This window comes from Pleuronectes platessa, chromosome 2, assembly GCF_947347685.1.
Source record: "Pleuronectes platessa chromosome 2, fPlePla1.1, whole genome shotgun sequence".
In the NCBI taxonomy this organism is placed as follows: domain Eukaryota; kingdom Metazoa; phylum Chordata; class Actinopteri; order Pleuronectiformes; family Pleuronectidae; genus Pleuronectes; species Pleuronectes platessa.
The window spans coordinates 16,160,817-16,188,726 of record NC_070627.1 but is presented as its reverse complement, the minus strand read 5'-3'; the positions used below and the strand labels follow the sequence as shown (position 1 = coordinate 16,188,726).

The 27,910-nt window shown below is 42.5% G+C and overlaps 1 protein-coding gene across 2 annotated transcripts; it reads left to right on the top strand.

Moving 5' to 3' along the window:
- On the top strand, positions 1-27,484 carry slc4a8 (solute carrier family 4 member 8). 2 transcript variants are annotated; one of them, XM_053442088.1, is made up of 25 exons: positions 1-308; positions 9,851-9,932; positions 12,393-12,545; positions 13,020-13,155; positions 14,222-14,382; positions 16,524-16,700; positions 17,077-17,162; positions 17,743-17,900; positions 17,994-18,081; positions 18,203-18,349; positions 18,480-18,580; positions 20,881-21,055; positions 21,201-21,334; positions 21,442-21,687; positions 22,405-22,510; positions 22,860-23,021; positions 23,104-23,217; positions 23,306-23,467; positions 23,563-23,814; positions 23,918-23,986; positions 24,386-24,559; positions 24,657-24,788; positions 24,865-24,968; positions 25,198-25,303; positions 25,951-27,484. In XM_053442088.1, exons 1-25 carry the CDS (start codon positions 213-215, stop codon positions 25,954-25,956), a joined length of 3,327 nt encoding a protein of 1,108 aa, XP_053298063.1. In that variant the 5' UTR covers positions 1-212; the 3' UTR covers positions 25,957-27,484. The 2 variants fall into 2 exon arrangements, with proteins under 2 accessions (XP_053298063.1, XP_053298072.1); XM_053442097.1 differs by lacking the exon at positions 25,198-25,303.
- Positions 27,485-27,910: the final 426 nt, after the last annotated feature.

The following is a 27,910-nucleotide window of genomic DNA, read 5'->3' as shown; positions in this document are numbered from 1 at the left end:
GACAGGAGGAGGGAGGGAGGGAGAGGAGCTGCAAGTGCGGCCGAGAAATCATGAAAACACAGGCGTCCACCCTGTCACCGTCTGTCCTCAGCTGGAATAAGATGTTTACCTTCAACATGTCCACAGGAACAGAAGGAGCTGCTGTGGCCAACTCGTGACCGCTTCTTCTGAAAGAGAAACGTCCTCAGTGAAGCAAAGAGCCGGATCACACCATGTCCTCACCTTTACACCCCGCAGAGACTGAGCCCGTTAACCCGGAGACCACCAGCATGCCCGTCGACGATCCAGAGAGCAAATTGAGCTACCAGGTAAAGCGTGCTTTAAATATCTCATCCATGGCGCGCTGCTGTGGCGCGAATGGAACAGACCAGGCTGTACACAAGCTCCAACAACTGTGAGACATTCTTTGCTTGACTAGAAACTCATCATCTGCGGCAGGAATAACACTTTGATAGTTGAGGCACGGTCTGATGTCAGGGGAGGATCGGCACAGCTGCAGTTCTCCGTGCAGACCTTGCGTAAAATGCAACAGTGTATGTGCACATTTTCTGGAGAGGATTCGGTGAATGATGCTGAGCTGTGTTAGGGTTCCTACTCTGCAGGATGCTGCTGCTGCTGCTGCTGTGTGCAGACTGTTGTTGATACTGTTATTCTGAGGTGCAAACACGTGCAGCCATTCCGGTGAGGGCGTCACATCACAGTGCACTGAGAGATGTTGGTTATTTAGAGTGTTCCTCTTGCGCATGTTGATTATTGTAAGATTGTTGACACGTTTTAAAGTCGCTCATCAAAACGCCTGCTGCTTCCCCTGAGGTTTGCAGTGAGGTGTGTGCAAAATGACTGTGGAGGTTTGATGTGTTTTTCAGCCTCGCTAAGAAGATGCGTTATTTCCTCTGTTACCCTCAAACGACCTTGACGCCATGCAGCACTCAGTGCTAGGCAAGTCTATACGTGTTCTTCATTATAGGCAATCCTGGCTACGTGTGTGTCTGGGGGAGGTGATGAAGTGCAAGGTTGATGCTTGGTGTGCTGTTGATGGTTGATCCATCGGAGTCTGGGTCAGCTGATGACACTGAGCTGAACGAGGAGAGCAGTCAGGACAATTGGAGCATTGGACACACCAGAGTTTAGCAATGTTTTTACACATAGTTTGACTAAAGCAACCACGGTGTGCAGTTTAGATGACATGACTTTACCCTGCCACACTCATGCCACCATGGTGAATTCTAGCATCCGAGTGCAGGAGACAGATGGAGGAGGACCAGAGGTGAGCTGGGAAGTCTCTGATATGATTAGACAGCTTGCACACATGGAGGGGAAATTGCCCAGGAACCTTACTCCTCAAACATAGTTACTCATACCGGTTTCCTGTCACGACCCCCCCCCCCCCCCCCCACCCCCCCATTATCTGTGGCAATGTGGCCAGTTATTCTCTCTGTCTGATATCTGCTGAAAGTTTACCAGAGCACAGATGAAGTGTCCTACGCATTCAAAGAGGTTTTCAGGCTCTTTCATTTTGTAAAAAAAAACATGATGTACAAATGTTCAGTTAGCTGAGAGAAAGTCTCTGCATTCGATTTTTTTGAAAAGTTAGGGAAATGTAAGTTACAGAAGTTGAGATATCTGCACGATATTGTGTTTGATCTGTTAAATGTGAAATGCCCCGCTCACATTTCTAGAGCCCCCCCAAAATAAGCATTTTCAATTTGCATGATATTAAGATAAAGATACAATCCACACAACTGAGAAGCTGGAAACTAAACCATGTTAGGCCTTTTTGCTAGGAAATATTTATATTGTTAATCATAAATATTTGCCACTGTTCTGTTGGCTGTTTCAACTCTATTACATAATATACTGGTAAACAAATGCTCAACTTTCTGTGTTGCATCTATGCTTGTACATGCAGGGATACTGTAGATGTAGTGGCAAAAGTATGGAATTTATATTTGAAATTTTATTCAAATATCATAGTAATACAACCTTATAAAATCAGCATCTGAGTGACTGGAAGTCCTGGTGAAAGAAAACACACTTTTATAAGTAAATTTAAAGCTACGGGATGAGAACCCTTTTGTTGTTTCATTTATGAAATCTGAGGATGTTAAACAAAACCAAAGAGAAATAACGATTATACATCTAAGGCTAAAGTGCTCCACCATGAGGCCAACAGTCAATATAATGCTTTGGCTTGATAACTGGGTGACAGAAAAGCTCTTTATTGATATAATATCAATACCTCATATTTCTCTTCATGTTTGGGGCCATGTGGGGATGCTTGGAGATCAATGACCTCTGGTAAAACAGGCGACAGAACTAAGCACACAATAAAGTCACATACAATGCGATGACATCCTGTCACTGAACCAAACTAATCAAGTGTGAAGAGCTCCCTGTGTAAACATTGCTGTCACAAACAGACTGATGCGAAAAAATATTTTTGCACTCGAGAGACCGCAGCTTTCAATCAGCGCTAAGACTGTGACTCTAGTTGTGCTATAATTTATGCCAGTCTGCATCATAAATCTATCGCAGCTTTATGTACCATGAACACACGTCAGTCACATTTGCCCCTTTCCAGCTACTGGCCTCCCTCCCAACCTTTCACTTCTATCAGCATGGCATCAGAGTCCCTTAAGTGAGCACAACCCACAGCCACCGAGCTGGCGAGTGAAGGAATATATGAAAGAATGACACTTCTGCACAAATCGCAAGAAAAGCTCTGACCTGTGAAAAGTACTCAATGTACCAGATCTTGTTTGAGAACTGTTACAGTTACGCAGTGAACCCAAAGTCACATAATGGGATTCATTTAATTAAATCCCCCAAAATCAGCAGAATGAGTGAGTGGCAAAAATGTCGCAAGCAACAGCAGGTTCGGATATTTTTCTATGAACACTGGGAATCATCTCAACACACACAGTCACATTGGCCATATTATTTTATTATCACAATAATTTCTCACACGTTTTAATTATAATATATGTTACTTTTACCCACAAAGCCAGCTCATGCCACAGTATTCTTCCTAGACAGAAAACAATTAGACAGGGATGCCTTTGGAGAGGCAGATTTATGTGAGTGCCGTTGAAGAAGGTGTGTGTGACTCATGCTAACCGTGGGCTGAAGCCGTCCAGGCAGCCGCCCCTCTGCTCTCAACCCTTCTCCATCAGCTCTCTCCTCTCCTTTCTCACTTCTTCACTCTTCCTTTGAACCATTCATGTCGACCCCTCATTTGACTGAAGCACCGTCTCTGGCGTTTCTACAAAAGATTAGTGGCGTTGTGATGCTATGAGGGGGCAGCGTGCGGCTGTGGCTGTGATCAGTCCCGGCTCACGGACAGTCTGGAGGTGACAGGCCCATAGTTGTCTGTGTCCCTGCTGTCAGTTCAGGGTGCTCCTATTGGAGAGGACTGACAGAGGGGGGGAAATGGTGGCGTTGTAGGCAGATAAAAGAAGAGGACTGCAGTGACACACCAGCAGAGGAATAAGTCGCCTCAAGAGAAATGTTCAACAAGTGTTTGGTTCCAGGGAGATGTCATTGAAACAAGTCAGCAGTGTGAGAGATATCATAAGACCTGAAAGCCCACGCCGTGCTGCTGAATCACAGACGCACCTCTATGAATCCACCAGACTTTATCACTGGTGATTATTATATTCACACAGAGCGGAGGTCCCCCGTGATAAACTTGCTTTATATCAACAACATGTGCTTCCACACAAAGAAAAGTGTCTGATGTGTTTAGTTCTCAGCAACCCCCCCTGGATTTCAGAGCCTCTTAACAGTAACCAGCAGGCCTCGCTCCTCTGAAGCCACACTCACAGTCCTGATGGAGTTAGAGGGCATTTTGGCGAAGCACATTGATTGGCCTGCTCAGTAGGGAGGCTTGGATTGAAATCACTGCTGCTCTATTTGTTCAGGACGGCGATCAGCTCAATGATTTTCACTGGGGATTCACTTTTGATAATACCTTCTGATTTTAAAGTTGTTGCCCCAGTAAAACTTGTTTTATCTCCAAGTGCAAGAATAACAAAACCCCTCTAACCTCTCACCAACAACACACCCTTGATTGGCTTCCTGGTCGCCCAAGTCCTGAACTCAGCGAGTGAAGGAAGGGACATTAATCCTTTACTGCAAGAAAGAATTTGATGTGGTCGTAAAGCCTCAGCCTGATGTATGATTATTCCCTTTTGCAAATGTTCTGCATCAGAGGGAGGTTTATCAGCATCACAAGTAGGACACTGTGAAACTGAACCGTTCCGCTCTGCTCGGGGAATCTCACATCTTTCTGGGACAATCTGCACTGCCAGCAAACTCTTGTATTTGTTTTTTATTTAATGCTCAAACGTAGGCGAGTGATAGCGTCTCTCTATTTTTGGCTATTACATGCTGAGACACCAGACAAGGGTGTCTCATGTCATCATTGTGTGACTCTGCGAAGAAGAAGCGCCAAAAAAATCGAGGGATTAGTTTATATAAGGCGACTTAACTGTCAATAGCAAAATAAAAATAGAAAACTTCATTATGCACAGAACATTCAGCAATATCACGTTGGAATAATCTTGAGAACAAACAGTTGTTGCTCTGGTTCTGGAAGTAAGTTACTTGTCCGTCTTCTCCATTGACGTTTCAGAAAATCCATTGAAAATTTAAGCCTCTTTTCCTAATTTCTGAAAAACTGCAGCAAGTCAGAAAGACAGTTGCTCTGTGGTAAACACAAAGTAACTTAGAACAATCTGATAGCAGCAGAGATGATTTTCGAGGTTGTGGTGAACATTTCTATGGTGACAACGAGCTCCGCCAAGCACATACATTGCTTTTGCACCTGAGGATTGTGGGTAGTGTAGTACTACTCCTTGACATTGCAAATTAAACAAACATACAACATTGTTTCACAATCTCTCAGCTTATGATGGGTTGGACGGCTTGGATGGTTACAGCGTTATGGCTGATAATCCAAGTCCCGATTCAGAAAATGAACAGGATTTTTACCTCCAGAACCACACTGTTGAGCTCTGTATTTGTTCTGTGTTAGTTAATATGAGTCAAACATGTTTGAATTCGTATATCAGTGTCCTCGATTTCTCTGGTTCTTTGATTTGGCATCAATTATGTGCTTCTTCTTTCATACCACTAATCTGCTAGTAAAGGACAGAAACTCAAGGACAGGCAGCCATTTTGGGGCTAGCAATGAACCGCTTCTCTAGTGTGGAGGCAGTAATCTGCGCGGCAACATTATTTATGAGTCATAAACCCTTCCCAGCGCTGTGACGGATTCGAAGCTGTACAGAGGACGAGAGTTAACGAGGGACGGTTGCCAGGATGTAGACGCACGCTGCAAAAAGCGAATGGTTCGCCCTGTCAGTGGAAAATCACCCAGATCACGTGCATGCGTTAAGGGTCACAGATGTGCTCACCCACAGAGAAAACTGCAAGTGCCGTGTGAGCTATTTAATGAGCAGCGGCACTCAATGTGGCTCATGGGAATTGAGTTGTGAATGACAGGGAACCATTAACCGGTTGTAAAAAAAAACATACCTGCATGAATTTGCCATAAGAGCAGGTCCTGAGTGAACTGTGATCCGGGAGACTACTGGCTGAGTCACATTGAGTTATGGAGTTAGGCACTCAGGACAGAGAACATCATGATCATGGCTGTGGTGGCACACAGTATGGTAATCTGATCTCGCCCACAATAGATGACACGAAACGAAGATTCTTTTCCTGTCATGACATTCTCTGAAACACAATTTCACCCACTCTAGTTATGATTATTGAGTTTTCTCTCTCTCTCTCTCTCTCTCTCTCTCTCTCTCTCTCTCTCTCTCTCTCTCTCTCTCTCTCTCTCTCTATCTATCTCTTTCTCTCTATCTCTTTCTCTCTAAGTGTGTGTGTATGTGATCATCAAATGGATGAAAACTAATTGATGGTCTGATGGTCTACCGGAGCAAAGAGCTTTCTCTCTCCTTCTTCCTCTACCTCTCTCTCTTCCATTCCTCCGTTTTGTGTGGTTGTGTGTGTTTGTGTGTGTGTGTGTGTGCGCGTGCGTGCATGCGTGCTTGTGCGTGTGTCGTAAAGCTCCAGCTCTAATGGAGCCGACCGCCTCCAGCCTGAGCCCAAACCCACACACTGCACCGAGGCCACAGCTGCACTGACTGATAACACTGTGTGTGTTTGTGTGGTTGTGTGTGTGTGTGTGTGTGTGTGCCACATTGTAGAGGCCAGTGGGCATACGCTGTGAATAAAGAGTATTTAATGTCTTTGTAAACTTAGCAAAGTATTCGTTTCAACTAACTTTGTTTGAGTTGTTCCCAGAACTTAATTTATAGTGTGGCAAATCACAAAATAAATTGTTTTGACCAGAGTGGAGGCAAGGCACGTTCAACACGGGGTCTACGGAACCATTCTGCAGGTTTTTTTCACAATGACTGGGCTCTACCGATCAGTTCTGCAGACACCTGTCATTTCTTCACGAGGCAGCTGTGCTTCAGGGGGTAGAGCAGGTTTGTCCTCAATAACCAGGTGGTTGATGGTTTGATCCCCGGCTCTATTTGGACTCCAAGGACACACACACTCCACTGACACATCAGCATGCTTCAGTCCACATGCTGAAGTGTCCTTGGAATCCAAATAGAGGAACTGCAGGTACGATCAAGGTCCCAGAGCTGAATTCTCTGAAGTTTGAGTTTAAATTACCTTGAACCTTTGAGTAAACACATTATTTCTTCACAATATTAAACAAATATTAATTTCCCTTTTTGACATAAAACATCTTGCACTCCTGGACAACTAACACATTGTTGTCAGCACATTTTACACAACATGAAGACTTATGTCTGTAGTAATGTCTTGGACACTGTGGTGGTTGGTCTGTCATCTTACGTGACCCATTGTCATTAATAAATAAATGTGACTATTTTTTTAAATAGGAAACATAGGAAACATTTATATATATATATGTATGCTTAAGATTATATTGTTATCATTGCACAAATCCACAGCTGCTTTAGATGTTTAATTGCTCTCAATCTCCCACAGTAAAACAACCACTGACACTGGTTTAGTGCCTTGCTCGGGGGCACATAGTCTTCACATAGTCTCAAGACGTTTCGCTCTCCCCACACTTTCACCCTCTGTACAAACGTAATTATAAAACCATGAGTCCCATTCAGTACTCGGCCCAAGCATGACTTCCTAATTAAGTGGCCTTATTCTTCAAAAGGACAGAAGTGTCTTGGGAGAAAGACGTGCTCAGTCATGGAGACAGAGAGAAATCCCTCGGCACTGAATCGGTGGTGGAGAGAGGGTGAAAGGAGAGCAAGGCCACCCACACCTGTGACTTAAGTGGATGTCTTGGGATCCCAAATCTGTCCGTTTTACAGCTATTTACGTAAATCGTAAGTGGCTTTTCGGTGCCATTATCAGAAGGAGTGGTAGCAAATATAACAGAAGCTTTCAGAGTTGGATTTGAACTTTTTAATTTAATCAGGTAAGTATTTTGATCTCGCTGTACTGCATGTTAATGAGTCTCTGCTTATCACAATCTTGCGCTGATATGCTTAGCTGCTCAGTTTGTAGCAGCGCGAGGGGCTGAAGGGTGGAAACAGAAGATAAGAATACAGCTTAGGGTCTTCAGGGTGCACGTAAATACAGTCTGATAGGGATACACACTCTTGTCCACACACACACACACACACACACACACACACTACTATCACCATTGATCACATTTCCTAACTGCATTAAGAAACCAGCCTGATACAAAAGGGGGATCTCTTTATGTCAATAAAAGGGTTGTTTTAACAGCCTGACCCCAGGAGAACTATTATTCACACAACTTGATATACAGTCATACACACAGTTATATACACAGGGTTCTTTAATGTAGTTTATGTCCTGAATAGCCTCAATAAAGGGACCAGTCCTTTTCATTAATAGCAAATATATAGTTTTATGTTTCTCATAAGATAAACAATGAGGATCTCACTCCTCCCTGCTGCTCTGACAGACCGAGCCCTTTTCATTTCCACTCAAGCGAATACAAACTTTCAACTCTTTGCAGCAGCGCTTCAGGAAGAAGAATTTCAATTATTTCTTTTTTGCCTCTGTGTAGTCGTCATGTAACCGCCAGAGCCTCAGTGCGTGCTGCAGCCAATGGACATTTGGAAAGAACAATTACTGTACAGTTTTTCACCCTATAATGGCCGGTTGTCATTCATTCATACATCTTTAGTTGAACACACAGAGAAATATCATGTTAAATGAAGCTTAGCTTTAGTTCAATCAGAAAGACTTTCTCTATGTTCCATTCACTTATACTTCTCACTAACACATCCGCCTCCCCTAATCAGCTAAGTGGTGGGTTTTCATGGTTATCCAATCAATTTGGCCAATTGTGTCGTTGCTGCCCAACCTTAAATCTGTCCTCCTCTCTGTCGCTGTCAGCTGTCATTTCAGTGATGCTCTAGGGCCATCCAACTCCCCAGTCACCTCCAGTCTCCAGTGTCCACTCAACTCATTCAGATCCCTAACATTCTCTAGGGGTCTGAACACCAAATATATTCTCATTCATATAACATCTCTTTCTTCTCTTATTGTGAACGGCAATAGAATTTGTTCCACTTTCAGTTGAAGTTACTCTCGATGAAGGGAGGCACTAAATACGCTTTAACTGACTTACTAATGAACTAGTCTGACTAAGCTACTCTATTAATGTGCCTCTCTTCTGTGCTGTGTTTCTTTATCAGTCACTTTAGGCGTGTCACATATGTTAACCAAGATGTATACGAGCCAGTTCTGCATCCACGCTCCCTCACACCCTCAAAGGAACATATCTAATACACACAGATCATATGAGTGGGCTGAGGCATCTATTATGTAGGGGGCTGCATTTATGTCCTTGTGTGTATGTTTGTGTGCAGGTAAAGATTAGTCAGTGTATTGTATGTTGCTGGGAGGCAGGAACCCTCAACTGTTTGCATTTATTTATACATTTTTAGCGACTTATTTTTTTGAAGCAGCTCTAACTGGCTTCTACACGCTCACATATGTAGCACACAGCAGTGTGCCCATTATCCTACCTAGAGATTACATTTCTGTGCAAAAACCACGGGCGAAATTAACTTGTTTTTATTTTTGTGGCAGTGGTAGCCGCTCATTGTTCCTATCAGCATGCGGGAGGTTCTCCGGAATTTGAAACTAAAGATTTACTCTTGCGTGCACAGTGATTCCGGTGCCACAGTGGAGGGTTCTGCAGTCCTCTTCCCTCATTATCACAGGACTGATACATGACCGTGAACATTATACACTGCTGCATGAGCGAACAGCGAGAAAGCCTTGTTTCCGGATACAGTGACACCAACACCTGGTAACATCCTGCAGCAGCGTGCCAACAGCAGCACCACTGATGGATGTGGCGCTCTGCTAATTTGATTTGATTTGATTTCCCCGGGATAGGAAAGCCTAGCACGTCCTCCAACTGTCAGACCCTGTGTTTACTTACCTCCGGCTGTGTGTGTCCTCCTCTGTGCATCTGTGCCAGACAGACTGAGAATAGACTGTCTGGAATTTGAAGCTCATTGTTGAAAAGCTCTTGTCGTTTCGGCCAATTAGCAGCTCTGTTACAGTGGTATGATTTGTTGGGAACAGGAGACCTCAGGACCAAACGGCCTTTCATGTTTGGTTTCACGGGGTGATCCTGAAGGGCTGGAGGTGTCCTCCAGAGGTGAACTTTTCATTAAGAACAAATGTGAGGCCATTGAAATAGCCGTGCTGTCTGCAGTGGCTTTCTCTAGCAAGAGCAGTGACATTATCCTTACATGTGTCTTCTTTTTCTGTGTGTGTTCGTCAGAGGCCGGATGAGGAGGTGGTGCTGGACCAGGGAGGTACGAGCTCTGTTCTGAACTTCCAGTACGAGAGGGAGGAAATAGAAAGTGAGTAACCTGCACAGCTGGAAAACGTAGTCGAAGCTTTTACTTAAAGTTTTGTAACAATTCTTCATTGAAATGTCTCTAAATGTTTTATATTTTGTTGACTTGTGCACTTGCATTATCAAAAATGTTTACAACAATCCCAAACCCTGAGAAATCCACAATATTATTCCAGGCACGGGATATTTGATCTTATCGTGGTAAACACAACAACTCCCATGATCCCACTCTGCTTTATCACATTATCAAAATAGGTCTTCTTTCATTCTTATGCCGGCATTCATTTTAATTTTCACTTTTGAAGAATGGATCCTTTTTACATTTTCTATAACGGTTGTTTTAAAGGCAGAATAATACAAAAATTTGTGCATTTTCCCTGTTTCATTGTTATTCACATTCTTCCATCAATTCACTTTACATTGTAGACGTGTTTCTTGGTGCTGAATGATGCTGTTTACTGTCACTGCCACAGAGAAAATGAAAGGGAGCGACTGCAGGGACAAACCTATTACCTCAAATCATAATTCATCAGCAGTGAAGCTGCTGCTTTGCTCTCCAGGGTCTCAAACCTGTCATTTAGCTTTGCTTCACATCTGGCTAAATTGATGATGTAACTGCAGATGTTTCATTAGTTTCTGGCTTAAGGAAATGTTGCCCTTGAATACATGATGAACCTTATTATTCTATGTTATTTATAGAATGATAAATTAAACTACTATACTATTATATTTGAATAAAGACTATATTCTATAAGTCTTTATCCAAATGGACATTTTCAGAATCGCTTGAATCGATTTTTACCTTTTATCCTAAAACTAAAATCACCATTTAAATCCCTCTATTAGACAACAATCTTTCCCTAAAACCGCTTATTGAATAAATATATTCAATATATATATATATTCAAATATTGTGCTCTATGTGCTGTTATGTTAAGCCCTATGAGACGAATTGTAATTTGTGAATATAGGCTATACAAATAAAATTTGATTGATTGATTGATTGATCGTTACTGATGATCAGTTAGTCATTCTGGATGGCTGGAGAAGGGGTGTGCTTCTAAACGACTGTGCAGTTTGGTTTACTTTAACTATGTTCTCTGTTGGCATTTGTCTCATTTACCAAATGAACCAGCAGTGATAACTCTGTTTCTGTTTGATTTTCAGCTTTGACAAATTGCACTTCATTTATTACAAACTGTCTTGGTAACAACATGTGTTTAATGAATTGTGCACGTTGCACTCAGTGTGCAATCTTCAGCCAATGACCTTCACTCCTGCATTCTACAAAATAGCACCTCACACTCTAACCATGAGTGGTTCTTAATGAACTTGGCAGATGTTTTGCATGTAAGAACTTTTGGTTGAAAAAAGTGAAATAAAAAGAGGCATCATATTATTCTGTAATGTAATTGAGTAGAAGTATGCTGAAAACTAATGGAAATACGTTTTCTTAAAAGCTGTACTTCGATATAGTGTATTCCATCTAATATCTTACACCACAGGTGACCTGACCTGACTCAGCCTTCAGTCCCTCTCCCAGGACCACTTAAGATTGTGTTAATAATTCATGAAACCAAACGGTGTGATGGAGGAAGGTTTTCATCATTGAGTCATTTCCAGTATATTTATATATAATACAGTCGGGTAACAGGTGTGTATGTGTGTGACTTGGACCAGTTTGCTTTCCTGCAGGGATAATAACATGTTCAGTGGCGGAACACTGCAGATCAGTTGTGCACACACACGCACACACACGCACACACAGATCAGATTTTCAACAGTTCATTCTAAAAGCTTCTTCTTTGAGATTCAGCCTCTTGTTTACGCAGCATGTTGCCTTCAAGTGTGAATGCACTAATGATAATTGCCGATAGCAGTGGTTGATGTCAATGTGAGACAGGAAGCAGAGTGTTATTCCCAAATTCTCCCCGTGGAGCTTCAGACCAAAACCTTATGCTCTATTTAATGGCTTTAGCTTTCACGTACCTCACCAGTCAGCCCAACAGACTGTGGTCAACTGTACTTTGCTCCATCAGCAAATGACAGGAAAACTAATTTATAATTAAAATAATGAGTAAAAACCAATCATGTGTCAGCTGTCAAAGTTGTCTGATAATCAGATGTCTTTGAATGTACATTGGAAAGACTGCAGGAACGAGTTATAAAAAAAAATCAGTTTTCACAATGAATAAAGAACACCAAAAGCTGTATCATCTCTCCTCTGAGTATAATATATCCATTCTTTCTTCTGGTGTGGTTAGTAAACACCTTTAGGATTGCAGAAAGGAACAATATGTTGACCTAATGTTTAAAAACAGAAATCGGAAAAAAGTCACAGAAGTAAATATTGCAAAAAGTGTCCCAGATCACCCAAATTCACTATAACCAATTGTGACAGAAACATAAAGAGGACCACGAGTGTATAAATAAAAGTGAATGACTCCTCTCTTTTCTTTTCCAGGCCACAGGACTCTGTTTGTGGGGGTGCGGATGCCCAAGCAGAGCCATCGTCACCACAAGACCCATGGATCCCGCCACCGAAGGAAAGAAAGACGGGCAGGAACTAGCTCAAACCAGCAAAGCCAGGAATCTGATACACCCCCGTCCAGCTATGGTACTGAACACGGACACGAACACACCGAACGTCTCATTAACTTTTCAAATTGAGTCTCGTACAGTCATTTATTCATCAGAGAGAAACATTTGCATGGGCAGAACGTGCGTATTAGCTCATCCAGCTCCCACATGGGAGTTATTGGTCGTTACACAAATTTCATCAATATTGCAGGCACTTCCCACGTGCACCAGCACACATACAGCTCTCCAGGCTCAAATTGACATGCACACTAATTAGCTACCGAAGAGCAGGAACTAGTCAGCATATTGCATGTGTGTGTGTGTGTGTGTGGGTGTGTGTGTGTTTGTTTGTGTGAGAGTGTGTGCATGTGTTTGCTTGTCCTTGTCTGAAACTAGGAGACATGTAAAAGGCATGTAAAAGGGGCGGCATTTTGTTTGTAACATTCTGACGACCCCACTTTACCTCTCCTTCCTCCCTCCATCCCTCCCTTACACCGTCTGGCTTCATCAGACACACCATCCCAGAGGGTCCAGTTCATCCTGGGCACAGAGGAGGACCCTGAACATGTGGCTCACGACCTGTTCACCGAGCTGGATGAGATCAGCGTGAGGGATGGCAAGGAAGCCGACTGGAATGAAACAGCTAGGTCAGGCCCTCCTCTGGGAGCAGTTAGCCACATTGTTTGTCAATAAAGTTCCTGTCAACCGGGCGGCTCCACCGCTGTTCTGATACGAAGGGGGGGATTTCACAGTGTATATACTGTAACAGAGCTACATTTTAGAGGAGCTAAGGGGACGGTTTCTGTGGATTGGATTTGCTTAAGGCAAAAAGCTCCAAAGACTTCAAAAAAGAAAAAGCTGCTGTGACCTCGTTCATGTCCCTCAAACTTCACATTTCTGACGATCTAAACCCCAAGGATTGATGTGTGTATAAAAAAACTATTTCTGTTTCAAGTTCACTGCTCCACAGTTCCAATGTGCGCTGAGCTGAGCCTGCGTCAGTCATACTTCTAAGACCAACATTTAATCTGGAGATTTAGAGCAGAAGTGGAAGAGTTGTGCAACCCGCTGAAGTGTAGGTGTAACATTTTAAGCACGACTCAAGTGATCACATGATTAATGTCATGCAGGACTTTGAGAACAGTCAACTTGGCTGAACTAGAGACAAAGAACTTAAAGTGGAGCAGGAAATAAACTCAGATTGGACGAGGCACATCAGAGAAAACATATACTTAAGAGGGTTAAGCACAAGATTGCAAAAAGAATAATTAAAAAAAAAAAAGTTTAAAAAAAATTGTAACATCTTATTAAATAATCAAATGACAAAACTCCTTTGAATTCTACATCATTCCTTATTTATTTTTTATTAATTATGATCAATGATACTTTTTCACTATAGCTCAGAGGTTGTCTGAGTTCACCTCTGTCTGTACTCGTACATAACTAAACCCAATCCATACATTTAATTCCATCGAAAATAAAAGCTCATTCTCAAATTTCTTCCAACTTAAAAAAAAAAACGATTGAGAGCTCGCTTTTATTTTTATATTTCAACAATCTTTTTAGAATAAACATTTTTAAATATCAATTCTGCAGCCTTTTTTAAATTTTTATTATTATTATTTATCGGTAGATGAACATTAAATGTAATAGCACTTCATGTTAGTTCCAACATTCAGTGTGAAAAGTCTGACGTACACCGATGTCTTGCAGGTGGCTGAAGTTTGAGGAAGACGTGGAGGACGGCGGCGAGAGGTGGAGCAAGCCCCATGTCGCGACTCTGCCCTTCCACAGCCTGTTAGAGCTCCGCAGTTGCCTCGCCAAAGGCACCGTGTTGCTTGACATGCACGCCGACTGCATCGAGGAGATTGCCGGTGAGTATTTGTGCCGTTAACGTCGGAAACATCTCAGTACCAGCGTGCTAAAGAGCGAGTGTTAGCAGAAAAAGAAAGGGACCGCAGATTCCCAGGATTTCATTGCTTACGTTCATGATGGAAAGTTCACAATAATGAATCAACCTTGGAAGAAATTAGCTTCTCTCATTGTGTAAGAGCCTGGTGTCGCTTCTTACAGTATTTAAACTATTTATTTTCCTGGCTCTTGCTCTCTTGCTCTCTCCAGTCATTTCTTGCTCCTGTCCTTGAATTTAAATTCATGATATAAAACAGGCCCAATATCTTAGCTGAATCTCCCCTTAGATGTCTATTACAAATCCATTTAACCTCCTCAGAGAGAAAACACACATACTAAACAGGCCCGGGGGGAGCATCATCAATGGGACGGATTCAGAAACACAGACACACAAAAGCTTACAGAAACCTTCTCGCTGAGTATTTGATCATCTCTTGTGATGTTAACACTGTACAACAAGCATCTTAATTGTCAACACACTGTTGCCTTATGTTAAGGGTCTGTTTGCATGGTGAAAGTGAACAAACCCTATAGTTGTGTGTCATTACACTCGTTGAATAATGGAACTAAACCTTTGCTGAACATCTGTTGAAGTCGATTTGCATAAAATTGACAATTAGACAAAGGGCAGAGTCATTTGTTTGAAAGAACACTACACCCTTGAATTTGCATGCAAGCACATGACTGGATAAGCCCTGTCTGTGCACGACCATGAATGTTAAAATGACCACAGCCTGGACACACACACACACATACACGCACACACGCAAACACACACCCACACCCACACACACACACACACATACACACACCCTCTTCCCTCTCTTCTCCATTTGACTCCTGCCAGCACCACCTGGTAAATCAACATGGTTAGAAAACAAGAGAGCAAAGATTTTATTTATGTTTTTATTTGGTTGTCTTTTTATTTGTGTTTTGTTTGTGATTGGACATTAATTAAACTTAGACAAGGACAACATTTTTTGGATCTTTATCATCCACATTATATGAACAAAACCTTGAAATTTAAACACAAGAATGAGCCTCGTAGCCCCAAACAAGGTTTGATTACCAGTCTAATTTAATCAAATCTAGTTTATTCCAAAATGTCCATATTTTGATAGGAATAGAATATATACATTTAATTTATTGTGTGGTTGAAGTTGGTTCACCCTGTTATATATGTCCACCTGGTGTCCTAACAATTCAATAGCATGCAGCATGCTCCTATCACACGTCTGACTAATACAATTCTACTATAATGAAACTAGATTAAAAGTTCCATTAATTGTTAATTAAAGACAACAAAGTGTGTGTGTGTAAAACAATGACTGCATACACCGGCTTGTTGAGCATGAAATTATATTATTAAATGGGTCTTACTTCGAAATGAGTAACTAATGGTGATCTGTCAGATGAGAGTGTGGAGGAGACCGAGCTGCTGTCAGAGAATCAAACTATAAATAATTTGATCCATGTGAAGACTTGAGGCTACATCACATTTACATTTCTGCTTTTCAATTCAGTTTCAGGCTCCTTTTTGTCTCTGTCCCAGTTAAAATGTCTGATTATACTTATACCGAGCTCAGCACATCAGTGCTGCATGGCCTTGAAGAGAGTCTGGAATGAACGCAGCCAATGCAGTGTGCGAGTTTTTGTGTGTGTGTATGTGTGTGTCTGATTGACTGTCATGGAGGAAAGGGAGGAAAGAGGTAAAGATCTCGTGCTGACTCAGCAAGTCGGTACAAAAAGGAAGCGAGTGGGGGAAGGAGGAGAGCAGGGGTGGTGACAGAGAGATGCAGATTCCCCTCTGCAGTCCCACATGAGCTGATATGTTGGACACATATTAACTTAAACTGTTCTCCACTGAGCTTTTTACATTATGCGTCTGAGCAGATACTGAAAATTCATCTTAAATCAACGGAAAACAAGTATTTCATAGAGCAAGGGAGGTTTTATTGTTTTTTTTATGGATGTAGGTTATTTATTATAAATGGATTAAAGCTCCGGTCAGAGCCGAAATTAAAGCTGTCTGATTCTACTGAAATTATACATTCTGAATATACTCTGATGTCAGTTTTTATGGGTGGTTTTGTGTATGTTGCAGACATGGTGCTGGACCACCAGGAGGCGTCCCACGAGCTGGATGAAAGCGTTAGAATAAAGGTGCGCGAGGCTCTGCTGAAGAGACACCACCACCAGAGCGATAAAAAGAAGAACATGATTCCTATCGTTCGCGCCATCACAGAGGGAACTCGCAAACAGTCAGAGCCCCAGCTGACAGGTGGGTTTCCTAATATACATACACCATAATCTCCATCTCAATAATCCTCCATGTTTGTGGATGGGACCAAGCTCCCTGAAAGTCAAGCCAAGCCATCACCTGATCACTACTGCACAGACTCTGTCTCCAAATAAGCCAAATTACATCCTTAATCTTCACTCCATTACATTCCAGTAATGATTTCTGAAGATATATAATTCAAACCAGTGTTATACATTTTAATCGTAAGTGTGTTCTGTACATTATAAAATCAGTGTCAAATCATATAATTGTAAGTATGAATTGACAATTACCGACCTTTATAATTTCTCTCTGCAGTTGGCAGACCAATAAAAAGTCTATACTGACTCCGATTTTTCTGTCTGTGCTTTCACAGCCACGTCTCCACAGCCAACTCCAGCTGCAGAACCAGCTAAGAACACAGCTGGACACGACAGCGCTCAACCGGTCCCCCTCAGTAAGGTGAGCAAACACAGATTTGGGAAGTTTATCCGTGCACACTGTCCATGTGTATACGTTGATGCTGTGCAGGCCACAATAGAGTATGCGAATCAAAATAGAGTTTTAGATTTAATAAGGGCAACACATTAAACAATAGTAGTGGAAAAAGTATTCTGGTTGTTCAGAGCAATCAGCTCTACACATGAAGCTGTTGCACTCAGTTCAGATGTGTTGTCAATATTTGACAACAGAATCAACTAGGTCATAGTACGCCACCTAGGAAACGACAGGGGAACTGCATGGATAATAGCAAACTCCCCAGCTTCTGAATTTCCCTGCAAGATCGTAAAGCATGGTCACTCACCTCGGAGCACAGATGAAAGCTTCTATTTAAACCAAATGTTAACTTCCACCTGGGAATACGAGCGCATCCATGTGCAGTTATATACCTGACACTGAAAAGCAAGATTCTCTGGCATTAGGCTGAACCTGTAGTGGGAGAGTTTTACCTACAACTATTAGACTGAAGACTGAGGAATTCAGTGAGGGACAGTTTTTGTAATCTTACTCAATGGTAACTTCTGCCTTGTCTCATCACCAGGTGGACATGCACTTCATGAAGAAGATCCCAGTTGGGGCAGAGGCCTCCAATGTGTTGGTGGGAGAGCTGGAATACCTCGAGAGGTCCATCGTGGCCTTTGTCCGCCTCTCTCCTGCTGTGCTGCTCAACGGCCTCACTGAGGTGCCCATACCTACCAGGTAGAAAGCCACAAATCTAAAAGTTGTAATTATGTAAATTCAATTATCCAGAAACCATTTACATACTGTGTATTTTCTGCTGACAAAAAACAGGTTCCTCTTCATTCTCCTGGGCCCGGATGGAAAGGCTCAGCAATACCATGAAATTGGACGCTCAATGGCGACCATCATGACAGACGAGGTCAGAGCTCTGTCAAATAAGATGTAGCTTCAGAAACCTCCAGAGTACAAGTTGAATATCAACATCTGTCGTGCAAAGGGAGACTTATGTTTCCTTTTTCCTTCACTTGTCTCTGTGTCAGATCTTCCACCAAGTAGCGTTCAAGGCGAAGGACAGAGATGATCTGCTTGCTGGGATAGATGAATTCCTGGACCAGTCGACTGTCCTGCCACCAGGAGAGTGGGACCCCACTATCCGCATCGAACCACCTAAGAATGTCCCCTCTCAGGTATGCAGCTACGATGTCACAGAGATTTGCTTTTCAAGTCTTGCTACAACTTTGATTAGCTATGAAGGCCAACAGGTAAAGTGTCTGATCTGTGTCTGCTACTGGACTGTGCTGGACTTTGTTTCTGCAGGAGAAGAGAAAGATGCCAGGAGTCCCTAACGGTAACGCCTGCCAGGTAGATGAAGAACTACATGCTGAGCAGCATGGGCCAGAGCTGCAGAGAACTGGAAGGTAAACTGACATTGGGGTTTACTGCACAGGTTTTTTGCTTCAGTGGTTACAAATTTATCGAAAGAAAAAACACATCAGCCGATTTGAGAATGCAAAATTCCACAATTGGTTATAAAATATCAGGATATGCATCATAAAAAGAGTCAGTGTAAAAACTTTTAGGAGGCTTTGGGCTTCTGAAGGGCACACAGCACATTTGCCAGTTGTTCAGGGCCATACAATTTTAGTCTGGATTTGTCAAGAGATAAGCTGGGACAAGCAGGTGACAACCACCAAAGCACACAAGTGTGACAGCTCCGAAATGTTTTGTCATTTCTTAAAGATTTCTAAAAGAGTAGGTTTCTGTAACATCCTCAGAAAAATCTCCAGTTCATACTGACCCTCAGTGGTCAACAGTTTTGTAACTCTCAGCCAAAGGCAACAGTGAAACAGGTCATTCCATCCTGTAAAGTTACTTTTTAAAGACCCTGTTAATATGTGCATGTGTTTTATGTATTCGGGCAAATTACACCTGCAATCAGGTTGACGGAGGTGTAGATATACCAGGAATTAAATGAGATCATAAAGCAGATACCAAATAAGAGTAAGGGAGATGTCAATCAAACACACCCACACAGAGGAGCAGTTAATACTTGGTAATATTAGGGGACACACCTTAATGCAACAGTAATCTTAAAAAGTCAACATAACCAACAAAAACAAAAAGGTAATTCTTTAAAGATTATTTCTTTAAAGCAACACAATGTAGGTTTAACCAAGCAACAGCGCCCTCCAGTGTTAATTTCGTTGACGAAGACGATGACGAAATATATTCGTTAACGACCTTTTTTCCATGACGAAGACGAGACGAAGACGTAACGAAAACGAATCTTTGAAAATAAAAACTATGACGAAATCTATTTTAATTTTCGTTGACGAGACGAGACGAGACGAAAATGTTGGTGGTTGACTAAGTCACAATAATTTTTAAAACATCATCGTATCAGGCCGTCATGAAGTATCAGGAGCGGGCGAGTGAATCTGTGTGTGTGTGTGTGTGTGTGTGCCTGTGCGCTCCCAGATAGCGCTCCGGTCCGTAGCTCCGCCCCCCGCCTCGCGCACTCGCTCAGAGAGACACAGTGAAAGCAGATCGCGTTCTCGTGGAGCAGCCTCTCAGTGACCGACTGCTTCTTAACTATGGAAACAGTGAAAACACAGAGTTTCTCTGGTCTCAGCTGCTCAGAGATCAGCGCTTCAGCTTCTTCATCAGAGCAGAAGCTGCAGTTGGTTTGTACCGATGTTCAGTTTCTGTGTCCGGCTCCAGTCTGACCTGCTCTCCCTTTTTGTTTTCACATTTAAAATTAAATATATATTTTTAAGCTATTAGGCTGCAGCTATATGTTTTTATAGAAAAGGAGTTTAATGTGGCTATTAAATGTGACTAAAACTAGACTAAAATGGAATTAGTTTTCGTCGACTAAAACTAGACTAAAATGTAATTTGTTTTCGTCGACTAAAACTAGACTAAAATGGAATTTGTTTTCGTCGACTAAAACTAGACTAAAACTAAGAAGGATTAAAATGACTAAAAGGTGACTAAAACTAATATGCATTTTCGTCAAAAGACTAAGACTAAGACTAAATCAAAAATAGCTGCCAAAATTAACACTGGCGCCCTCTGCAGCCATACGCGGTGATCCATTCTGTTGGGCTCCGTGTGTGAGCGATTTAAGAGGATTTCATGCAGAGAATAAACAAAGCCTGTCAGTGCGTTGCGTGGAGCTCTGTCTGCTGTCTGCTCTGTCTGTATGTAACTCACAAGTTACATAGAGCTGGAACATTCTCTCAGGGTGATGAGTGGGAGTGAAAGAGAGGCAGCATACTTTCAATTCCAAGTCAGTTTACCATAAACTTATTTTTGAAGCTTTTAAGGTATAAAAACATTGCATAAACTACTTTCAGAAGTTGGATTCATTTCCTAGTCTATTTTTGTGTAATCTAATGTTAGCTAGAGCTAAAGCTAGAGCCTGGACGCTTTGAACTTAGCTTTGCATAAGGAGTAGATGATAACTTCCAGTAAGGCTTTCAGGTGTCAAAAACACACAAAGTTCCAAAACATGCTCACAGTGTCGTTAAAAAGCTTGCTAATGAATGGGTTGTATCTTGAGAAAAAGGATAGATTGCAGTTTTATGGGAAGTTATTAGAGACAGTTCTTACAATAAGGCAAGGGGAATGCTTATAGACATACTGAGTTGATTCTCTGTGTTGCTTATTGTCTAAACTTCCCTTTCCCTCTATGTTCCTTGTGTGTTGTGGCCAGGTTGTTTGGCGGTCTGATCCTGGACATCAAGAGAAAGGTTCCTTTCTACCTGAGCGACTATTGGGATGGACTGAACCTCCAGTGTGTGGCCTCTTTTCTCTTCCTCTACTGTGCCTGCATGTCTCCTGTGATCACCTTTGGAGGACTGTTGGGGGAGGCGACAGAGGGACGCATTGTAAGAGCACAATCACTATGGAATACTACACTGCCATTCTGTAGTGTGATAAGAGCATCATGAACACAACCTATTCATTGTTTTGTATTTAATCCTGTAGAGCAAACAGGACCCACTTACTGTAATTCCATTATTTCTCTTATAGAGTGCAATAGAATCCTTACTTGGTGCATCTATGACTGGAGTGGCCTACTCATTGTTTGCTGGTCAGCCTCTCACCATTCTGGGCAGCACAGGTCCGGTACTGGTGTTTGAGAAAATCCTCTACAAGTTCTGCAAGTACGTTCCCTATTGCAACAACCTGACAACCTTTTTAATCACCACCCTCCCTGAGATTTATTCTGCTTAACAGTTATATCTTGTCTCATCTTGTGTCGTCAATTCAGGGACTACCATCTGTCCTATCTGTCACTGAGGACCTGCATCGGCCTGTGGACGGCCCTGATGTGCTTGACGTTGGTTGCCACGGATGCTAGCTCTCTGGTGTGCTACATCACTCGGTTCACAGAGGAGGCCTTCGCCGCCCTCATCTGCCTCATCTTCATCTACGAAGCCTTGGAGAAGCTAGTCCACCTGGGAGAAGTCTACCCATTCAACACACACAGCGATCTGGACAAACTCACACTGGCATAGTGAGTAACTTCATGTTTTGCTCGGCTGGTTCCCATGGTAGACTTGTATGCCTCTGTGAATCAGACAGGAGGCATTAGGTTTTCGGGTTCTCTTTGTTTGTCCCATACTTGTCCCATACATGATATCTCACAAACTTCTTGAGGATAGTGATTATATTCTGGTGGTCATAGGTCAAAGGTCAAGACCGCTGCAACGTCATAAACACATTATTTGCCGTGGTTAGGGTTACATGATATCTAAGGAACAAAATCCATTTAATGTGGTACAAACATTACCTGGGACTCAATTGTGAATTTGGCAGCCAACAGTCAAGATGCTGTGACCTTACAAAACATGTTTTTGATCTTGTGCACTCAACATCTCAGGAAGACCTCGACCTCATCAAATTTGGCACAAACATTCTCATGGACTCAACTCATCAACAATTGGTTCGATTTCGGTGGTCAAAGGTCAAGGTGGCCTCACAAAACATGTTTTGGGCATCTACATTTTGGCTTCTCGAACATTTTATATATATTATGATTCAGTATTCAAAGTTGACTCTGAAAAATGTATACTGAAACTGCACTGCATTGTTTCATTGTTTTTTCTGTCTCTGTCCTCTCTTCTAAGTTCATATTTTAGCATGGTGTTCCCCATTATGTCTGGCCTAATTTAAGGGATAAAACCATTATCCATACTCTTAATTCTCTCTGTATGTGTCTCTCTCTCTGTAGCTGTAGGTGTGCCGAACCTGATAATCCCAGTAATAAAACATTAGAGCTGTGGAGTGAGAAAAACATCACGTCGTCTGCTGTACCTTGGGCCAACCTCACTGTCACGGTAACCTAACTACGTGGAAACAAACACGCTCCTTAAGACACCTAATGTCAGTATAACTTACACATGCTAGCATTCACCAGATAGTTAACATTTAACTGCCCCCCCTCCTTCCTTTGAGCAGCTTCCCTCTCTTTAGGGCCTTTGCAAACAAAAACTGTGGCATTCAATCAATTAACCTTTTGCTGCTGTGTATAACTGAGTACACACAGGGCTGGTCTGGTTTTATTTATTTGTCAGCCATTATGTTTCTATTTATAGACCTGCCTGATCGTTAAGATAAAACAATCTATTTTCTTTTGATTCATCTGATGCATCTTTCTTCTAAAATAATATTTGTGAATCCCTACAGGAGTGTAGCAATCTGCAGGGTCACTTTGTTGGGACAGCGTGTGGCCACCATGGCCCCTACACCCCAGATGTTCTCTTTTGGTCCACCATTTTGTTCTTCTCAACCTTCCTCATGTCGGCCTTTCTCAAACAATTCAAAACAAGTCGTTATTTCCCCACCAAGGTAATCAAACACTTTCTGATCTCTACAAATACTGACATGCCACATTAGCTACCACTGATTTGTGAATGTTGTTATCACCCAGGTGCGGTCCATGATCAGTGACTTTGCAGTGTTCCTCACCATTGTCTTCATGGTTCTGCTTGACTATTTCATTGGAATACCGTCCCAGAAGTTGAACGTGCCCAGCAAATTCCAGGTATACAGTAAAAACTTAGGATAACGTTTATGTAATGTAAATCCTCTGTGGAGTCATGGCCTGACTCCTCTGTGATGTGTCCCTCAAGCCCACCAGAGATGATCGAGGTTGGCTGATTAATCCAATAGGAAGTAACCCATGGTGGACGGTCCTGGCTGCTTTCATTCCTGCTCTCCTTTGCACCATCCTCATCTTCATGGACCAGCAGATCACTGCTGTCATCATCAACCGCAAAGAGCACAAACTAGTGGCAAGGAACCTTTTGAAAGTGTATATTCTGCGGCTTTTATTTCTAGGTTGAGTATAGCTGCTCTGTGAACCTGCACCTGTCCTTGTGTTTTGTAGAAGGGCTGTGGGTACCACCTGGACCTGACGATTGTGGGGGTGATGCTGGCAGTGTGCTCCATCATGGGCTTGCCCTGGTTTGTAGCGGCCACCGTCCTGTCCATTTCTCACGTCAACAGCCTGAAGCTGGAGTCGGAGAGCTCGGCTCCCGGGGAGCAGCCTCGTTTCCTGGGCATTAGAGAGCAGAGACTCACCGGCCTCCTCATCTTCCTGCTCATGGGCTGCTCTGTGTTCTTTACCGGAGCCCTGCAGGTTAGTCCTGACAAGTTGTGCAACGCTGCCCCCGTCTGGATGGGACATTTAGAGAGCATGAAATGATGATGAAGTCTACTGATGTGTTTTGCTCTTTTTTCAGTTCATTCCTATGCCAGTGTTGTACGGGGTTTTCCTCTACATGGGAGTCTCTTCATTAAAAGGGATCCAGGTAACATTATATTTGAGATGTACATTTGGCATAAAAGTGGGGATGTGTGCATGTATATTATAAACTTGTATTATATTTCTATTTATACCTATTACTTCAGCTGGGATTATTCAAACCCAAAATGTTCTGAGCTGTTCTCTCTATCCCAGCTTGTAACTACCTTGTCGGTCTCTGTTAAGCCCTTTTTTTATCTCATTAATTCTGTGGCAATTCAATGAGGCCTCACAGTTAATTGTCCAAACTACCTAAATTAATCTGTCATTCATAATCACTTCCTTTTTCCTGCCATATTCACCATCTGCCTCTCTGCTGGCTCTGTTCCTTTTAATACATTTCTCTCCTTACCCTCTCCCTCTCTCCAATTCCCCCCCACCTGCCTTCGCCTTCTTCACCTCTCAGCTCTTTGACCGCCTGAAGCTGTTCGGCATGCCGGCGAAGCACCAGCCAGACTTCATCTACCTGCGCCACGTCCCCCTGAGGAAGGTTCACCTGTTCACAATCACCCAGCTCACCTGTCTGGCGCTGCTCTGGTTCATCAAGACTTCGCCCGCTGCTATCGTCTTCCCCATGATGGTGAGCTGACCACCACCAACATCTCAACTTCAATTCACTGCTCCCTCCCCATCTCTTACATTTAAATGACAGGTTGTGTTCACCGCTTCTCCTCTAGGTGCTGGCGCTGGTTTTTATTCGCAAACTGCTGGACTTGTGCTTCTCTAAGCGAGAGCTGAGTTACCTGGATGATTTAATGCCCGAATGGAAGAAAAAGAATCTTGACGATGCCTCCAAAAAGATAGACGAGGTAGTGGAAATCTTTTCAAAATCCTGAAATACAAATATGCACATAGTGACGTTTTTATTGCATATGTGTCTCTCAGGAATCACAGGTGATGCTCACTGCAAACCCGGAAGATGCAGCTGCAGTTCAGATTCCGATGGAGAGCACAAAGTCTGACCAGACCATAAAAGCACATGACCCCAGGTGAGTACACACACAGTGCATGCACACCTACACAGAATGAAATGGACAGCGCTTGCACCAGATGATGGTAGGAATAGAGAAATGTTTCCTTCACCTTCCTCTATATTTGGTGTGTGGTCTGTTCCCCCTGTGATTACTAACACCCTGAGAGCTCTCCCTAAACCCCACCTCACCCTCCTTCCTCCCCTCTCTGCTCTCTGATCTTTCCGTCCATCTCCCCGCTCCTCAGGTGTGACCCCTCTGAAATTAATATATCCGACGAAATGTCTAAAACCACCGTGTGGAAATCCCTCAACTCCAATCCAAGGGACTCTCGTCCTGTGGCTGCTAAGAAGGCAAGGCCACCCCCCCTCTCTCTCTCTCTCTCTCTCTCTCTCTCTCTCTCTCTCTCTCTCTCTCTCTCTCTCTCTCTCTCTCTCTCTCTCTCTCTCTCTCCTCCGCATCACCCTTGCTTTGGACCATGTTTTGTTTTGAGTTGTTGCAGTGCATAGACTTTATTAAAAGATGGACGACATGACGGCTCTCCAAAAGTCAATCCAAAGTGTCTTGAGCTGGCTGTAAGCTGGCCATAAACTGAGCCTACTCAGCGTTAGTGGATGGGACATCGAGCAAGCTAACACATTTAATAGATTTTTCTCAATGATGGTTTCTACCATTTTAGGTAGTTGTTATCACACTGATATCCAAGTGTTTAGTTTTGGGGTGACGCGTAATGGTTCACAGCTGAGACCGATCGAGTGAATGTATGTATGCTACTACTGCTGCATCCCTGATCACACAGTCTCTGACTCTCAATGCACAAGACGGCAGGGTTAGTCTGCAGGATATTTTGGTTTTATTTCTGAATATTTGGAGAAAATGGAGAAGCGTCTTTCATCTCTTCATTAAGTCTATTCTCCAAATTGATTTGTAGTTGCAAATTCCAGCAAAACTGCCCTCTTTGTTCTCTTACCTGTTGTATTTGTCTTTACTTCCGCTGCAGGATTGAAGGGATCACGTTCATAGATGATTAAAGGATGTCCAGAGTCCCGACAGGCTTGACTGTGTCGTTTGACTGTAGTTCTGGACATCAGGATGCTGCTGCGATTTGGCTGCATTGACCGTCGGCCCCTTCAGTGCTAAGAGAAGCAGGTCTCAATGATTCGTACCAGCCGCCTGCAACACAGACAACAAACACTCAAAGAAACGGGTGCATTACACTTGCGTCCAGACAGACATTCACATTCTTTTAGCCTTTTGAGGACTGATTATATACCAAGCTAAAACAGATCCAGTCTAACAAAACACAAATCCAATTCAATAGCCCTGATCATACCTTGAGGAAGTTTCTAATGTTCAGTTTTTATTCAAATATATCTGGAGGATGTAGTTTGTGATGCTGTTGAGCTGCAATGAGAGATGTGTTCCTGATATTTTGTCTACCCTATTTATGTGATGGGAACAGACCAAATACTGAGTTAGTTTTATTTAGGTGTTGCTAATAAACTGGCGGGTGAAGCATATAATTATGATTATGATGATATGAGTATTTTCACTTTTGGTCCTCGCAAAGATATAAGAGCCTGCAGGCACTCACCCACACACACACACACACACACACACACACACACACACACACACACACACACACACACACACACACAAACATACACACACATGCACACACCTCAACCTCTACCCAGGTTCCTCCTCTCGACTGTACATTTAGCTGAGCCTCATTACAGAGTGCCAATGCTCCTTCAAATACAAACCAAGTTCTTTTTAATAATGTAGTAGGTCTACCAGTGACCATTTCTTAAATCTACTAGCCTATTTATTTCATGTGACATGAGTTTGTTCTTCATTTTTTTTAAATAATGATACGGTCAGATATTTAGTCGATTTTAAGAATACATAGCAGGTTCAGTAGACAAATCCTCATTTTGGGGCGTAAAACTCTGTTGTCAGTATTGTGTGATGGTGTAAACTGAAATCTGTAAATGTTAGAAGAACCACTTCAGTTGAAGCAGTGGCATCAATAATAATGATGTGTTTTTTTTTAAGGTTCATTTATGGATCTTGATTGTGTAGGATGGAGGTTGTCAAGCCAAATGTTTGTGATGTTTTAGTAAAGTGGCTTATTTCTTTACCTCAGACAAGGTCATGAATGCTAATGCAAGGCACTGTTGATGACGCCAACGTGTGTGTGTGTGTGTGGGTGTGGGTGTGGGTGTGTCGGTGTGTGTGTGTGTGTTTGTGTGTGTTTGTGTGTGTGTGCCTTTAAGTGTGGGATGGTAGAGCATTTTCTTTCAAGCAATAATTTCCCCCACAGAAAACCTATATATTGAACTTACAACATGTCCTTCTTTTTATTATCCGGGTCCTTTTCTACAATTGCAACCTTGTTTATCCATCCCTGGGTGGAATAATGGCTGTTCAGGAAAATGTGATATTTGTAACCAAAAAATGATCACTTTACTTATGTTTGCTGAAAATTACACACTACTGAAAAGTGATATTTTGACATTATCCCTTATCCGTCCACATGTCTCAGCATAAGGCTCCACCCTAATGCATTCTAATTTTCTACTATCAGCATCACATATAACAGTTGTTCTGTATTGATTTAGTTTGGCGTGGAGCTAAAGGGAGAAGAGAGACAATAACTTTATTTGCAGTAGCACTTTCTGTAGATAAAGACTTTGTGATATATTTTATTTTCCAAAGATATGTTAAGCAATGAAAGGATTTTACAATTTATTTTTCGATATTCAAAATGTCATGTCCTCTTCACTTTCTGTATATACTGTAATGAGCAAAGGGAGCTGAGGGAGAGGCTGAAGAATGCAGCACACAAATAATAGGAATGAACCACCACGGGTTAATCTTACATGGAGAGACAGGCAGACAGGAGGAGTTTGTCCAATAAACTGATAGTCACATCATTTTATTGTTGATGGAGG

Bases quoted from the DNA above. Each gene is read 5' to 3' on its own strand.
- slc4a8 (XM_053442088.1), top strand. From the start codon at position 213: ATGTCCTCACCTTTACACCCCGCAGAGACTGAGCCCGTTAACCCGGAG. The intron at 23,468-23,562 runs GCAAGGAACCTT...TGTGTTTTGTAG, and splicing joins GCAAAGAGCACAAACTAGTG to AAGGGCTGTGGGTACCACCT. The intron at 23,987-24,385 runs GTAACATTATAT...TTCACCTCTCAG, and splicing joins CTTCATTAAAAGGGATCCAG to CTCTTTGACCGCCTGAAGCT.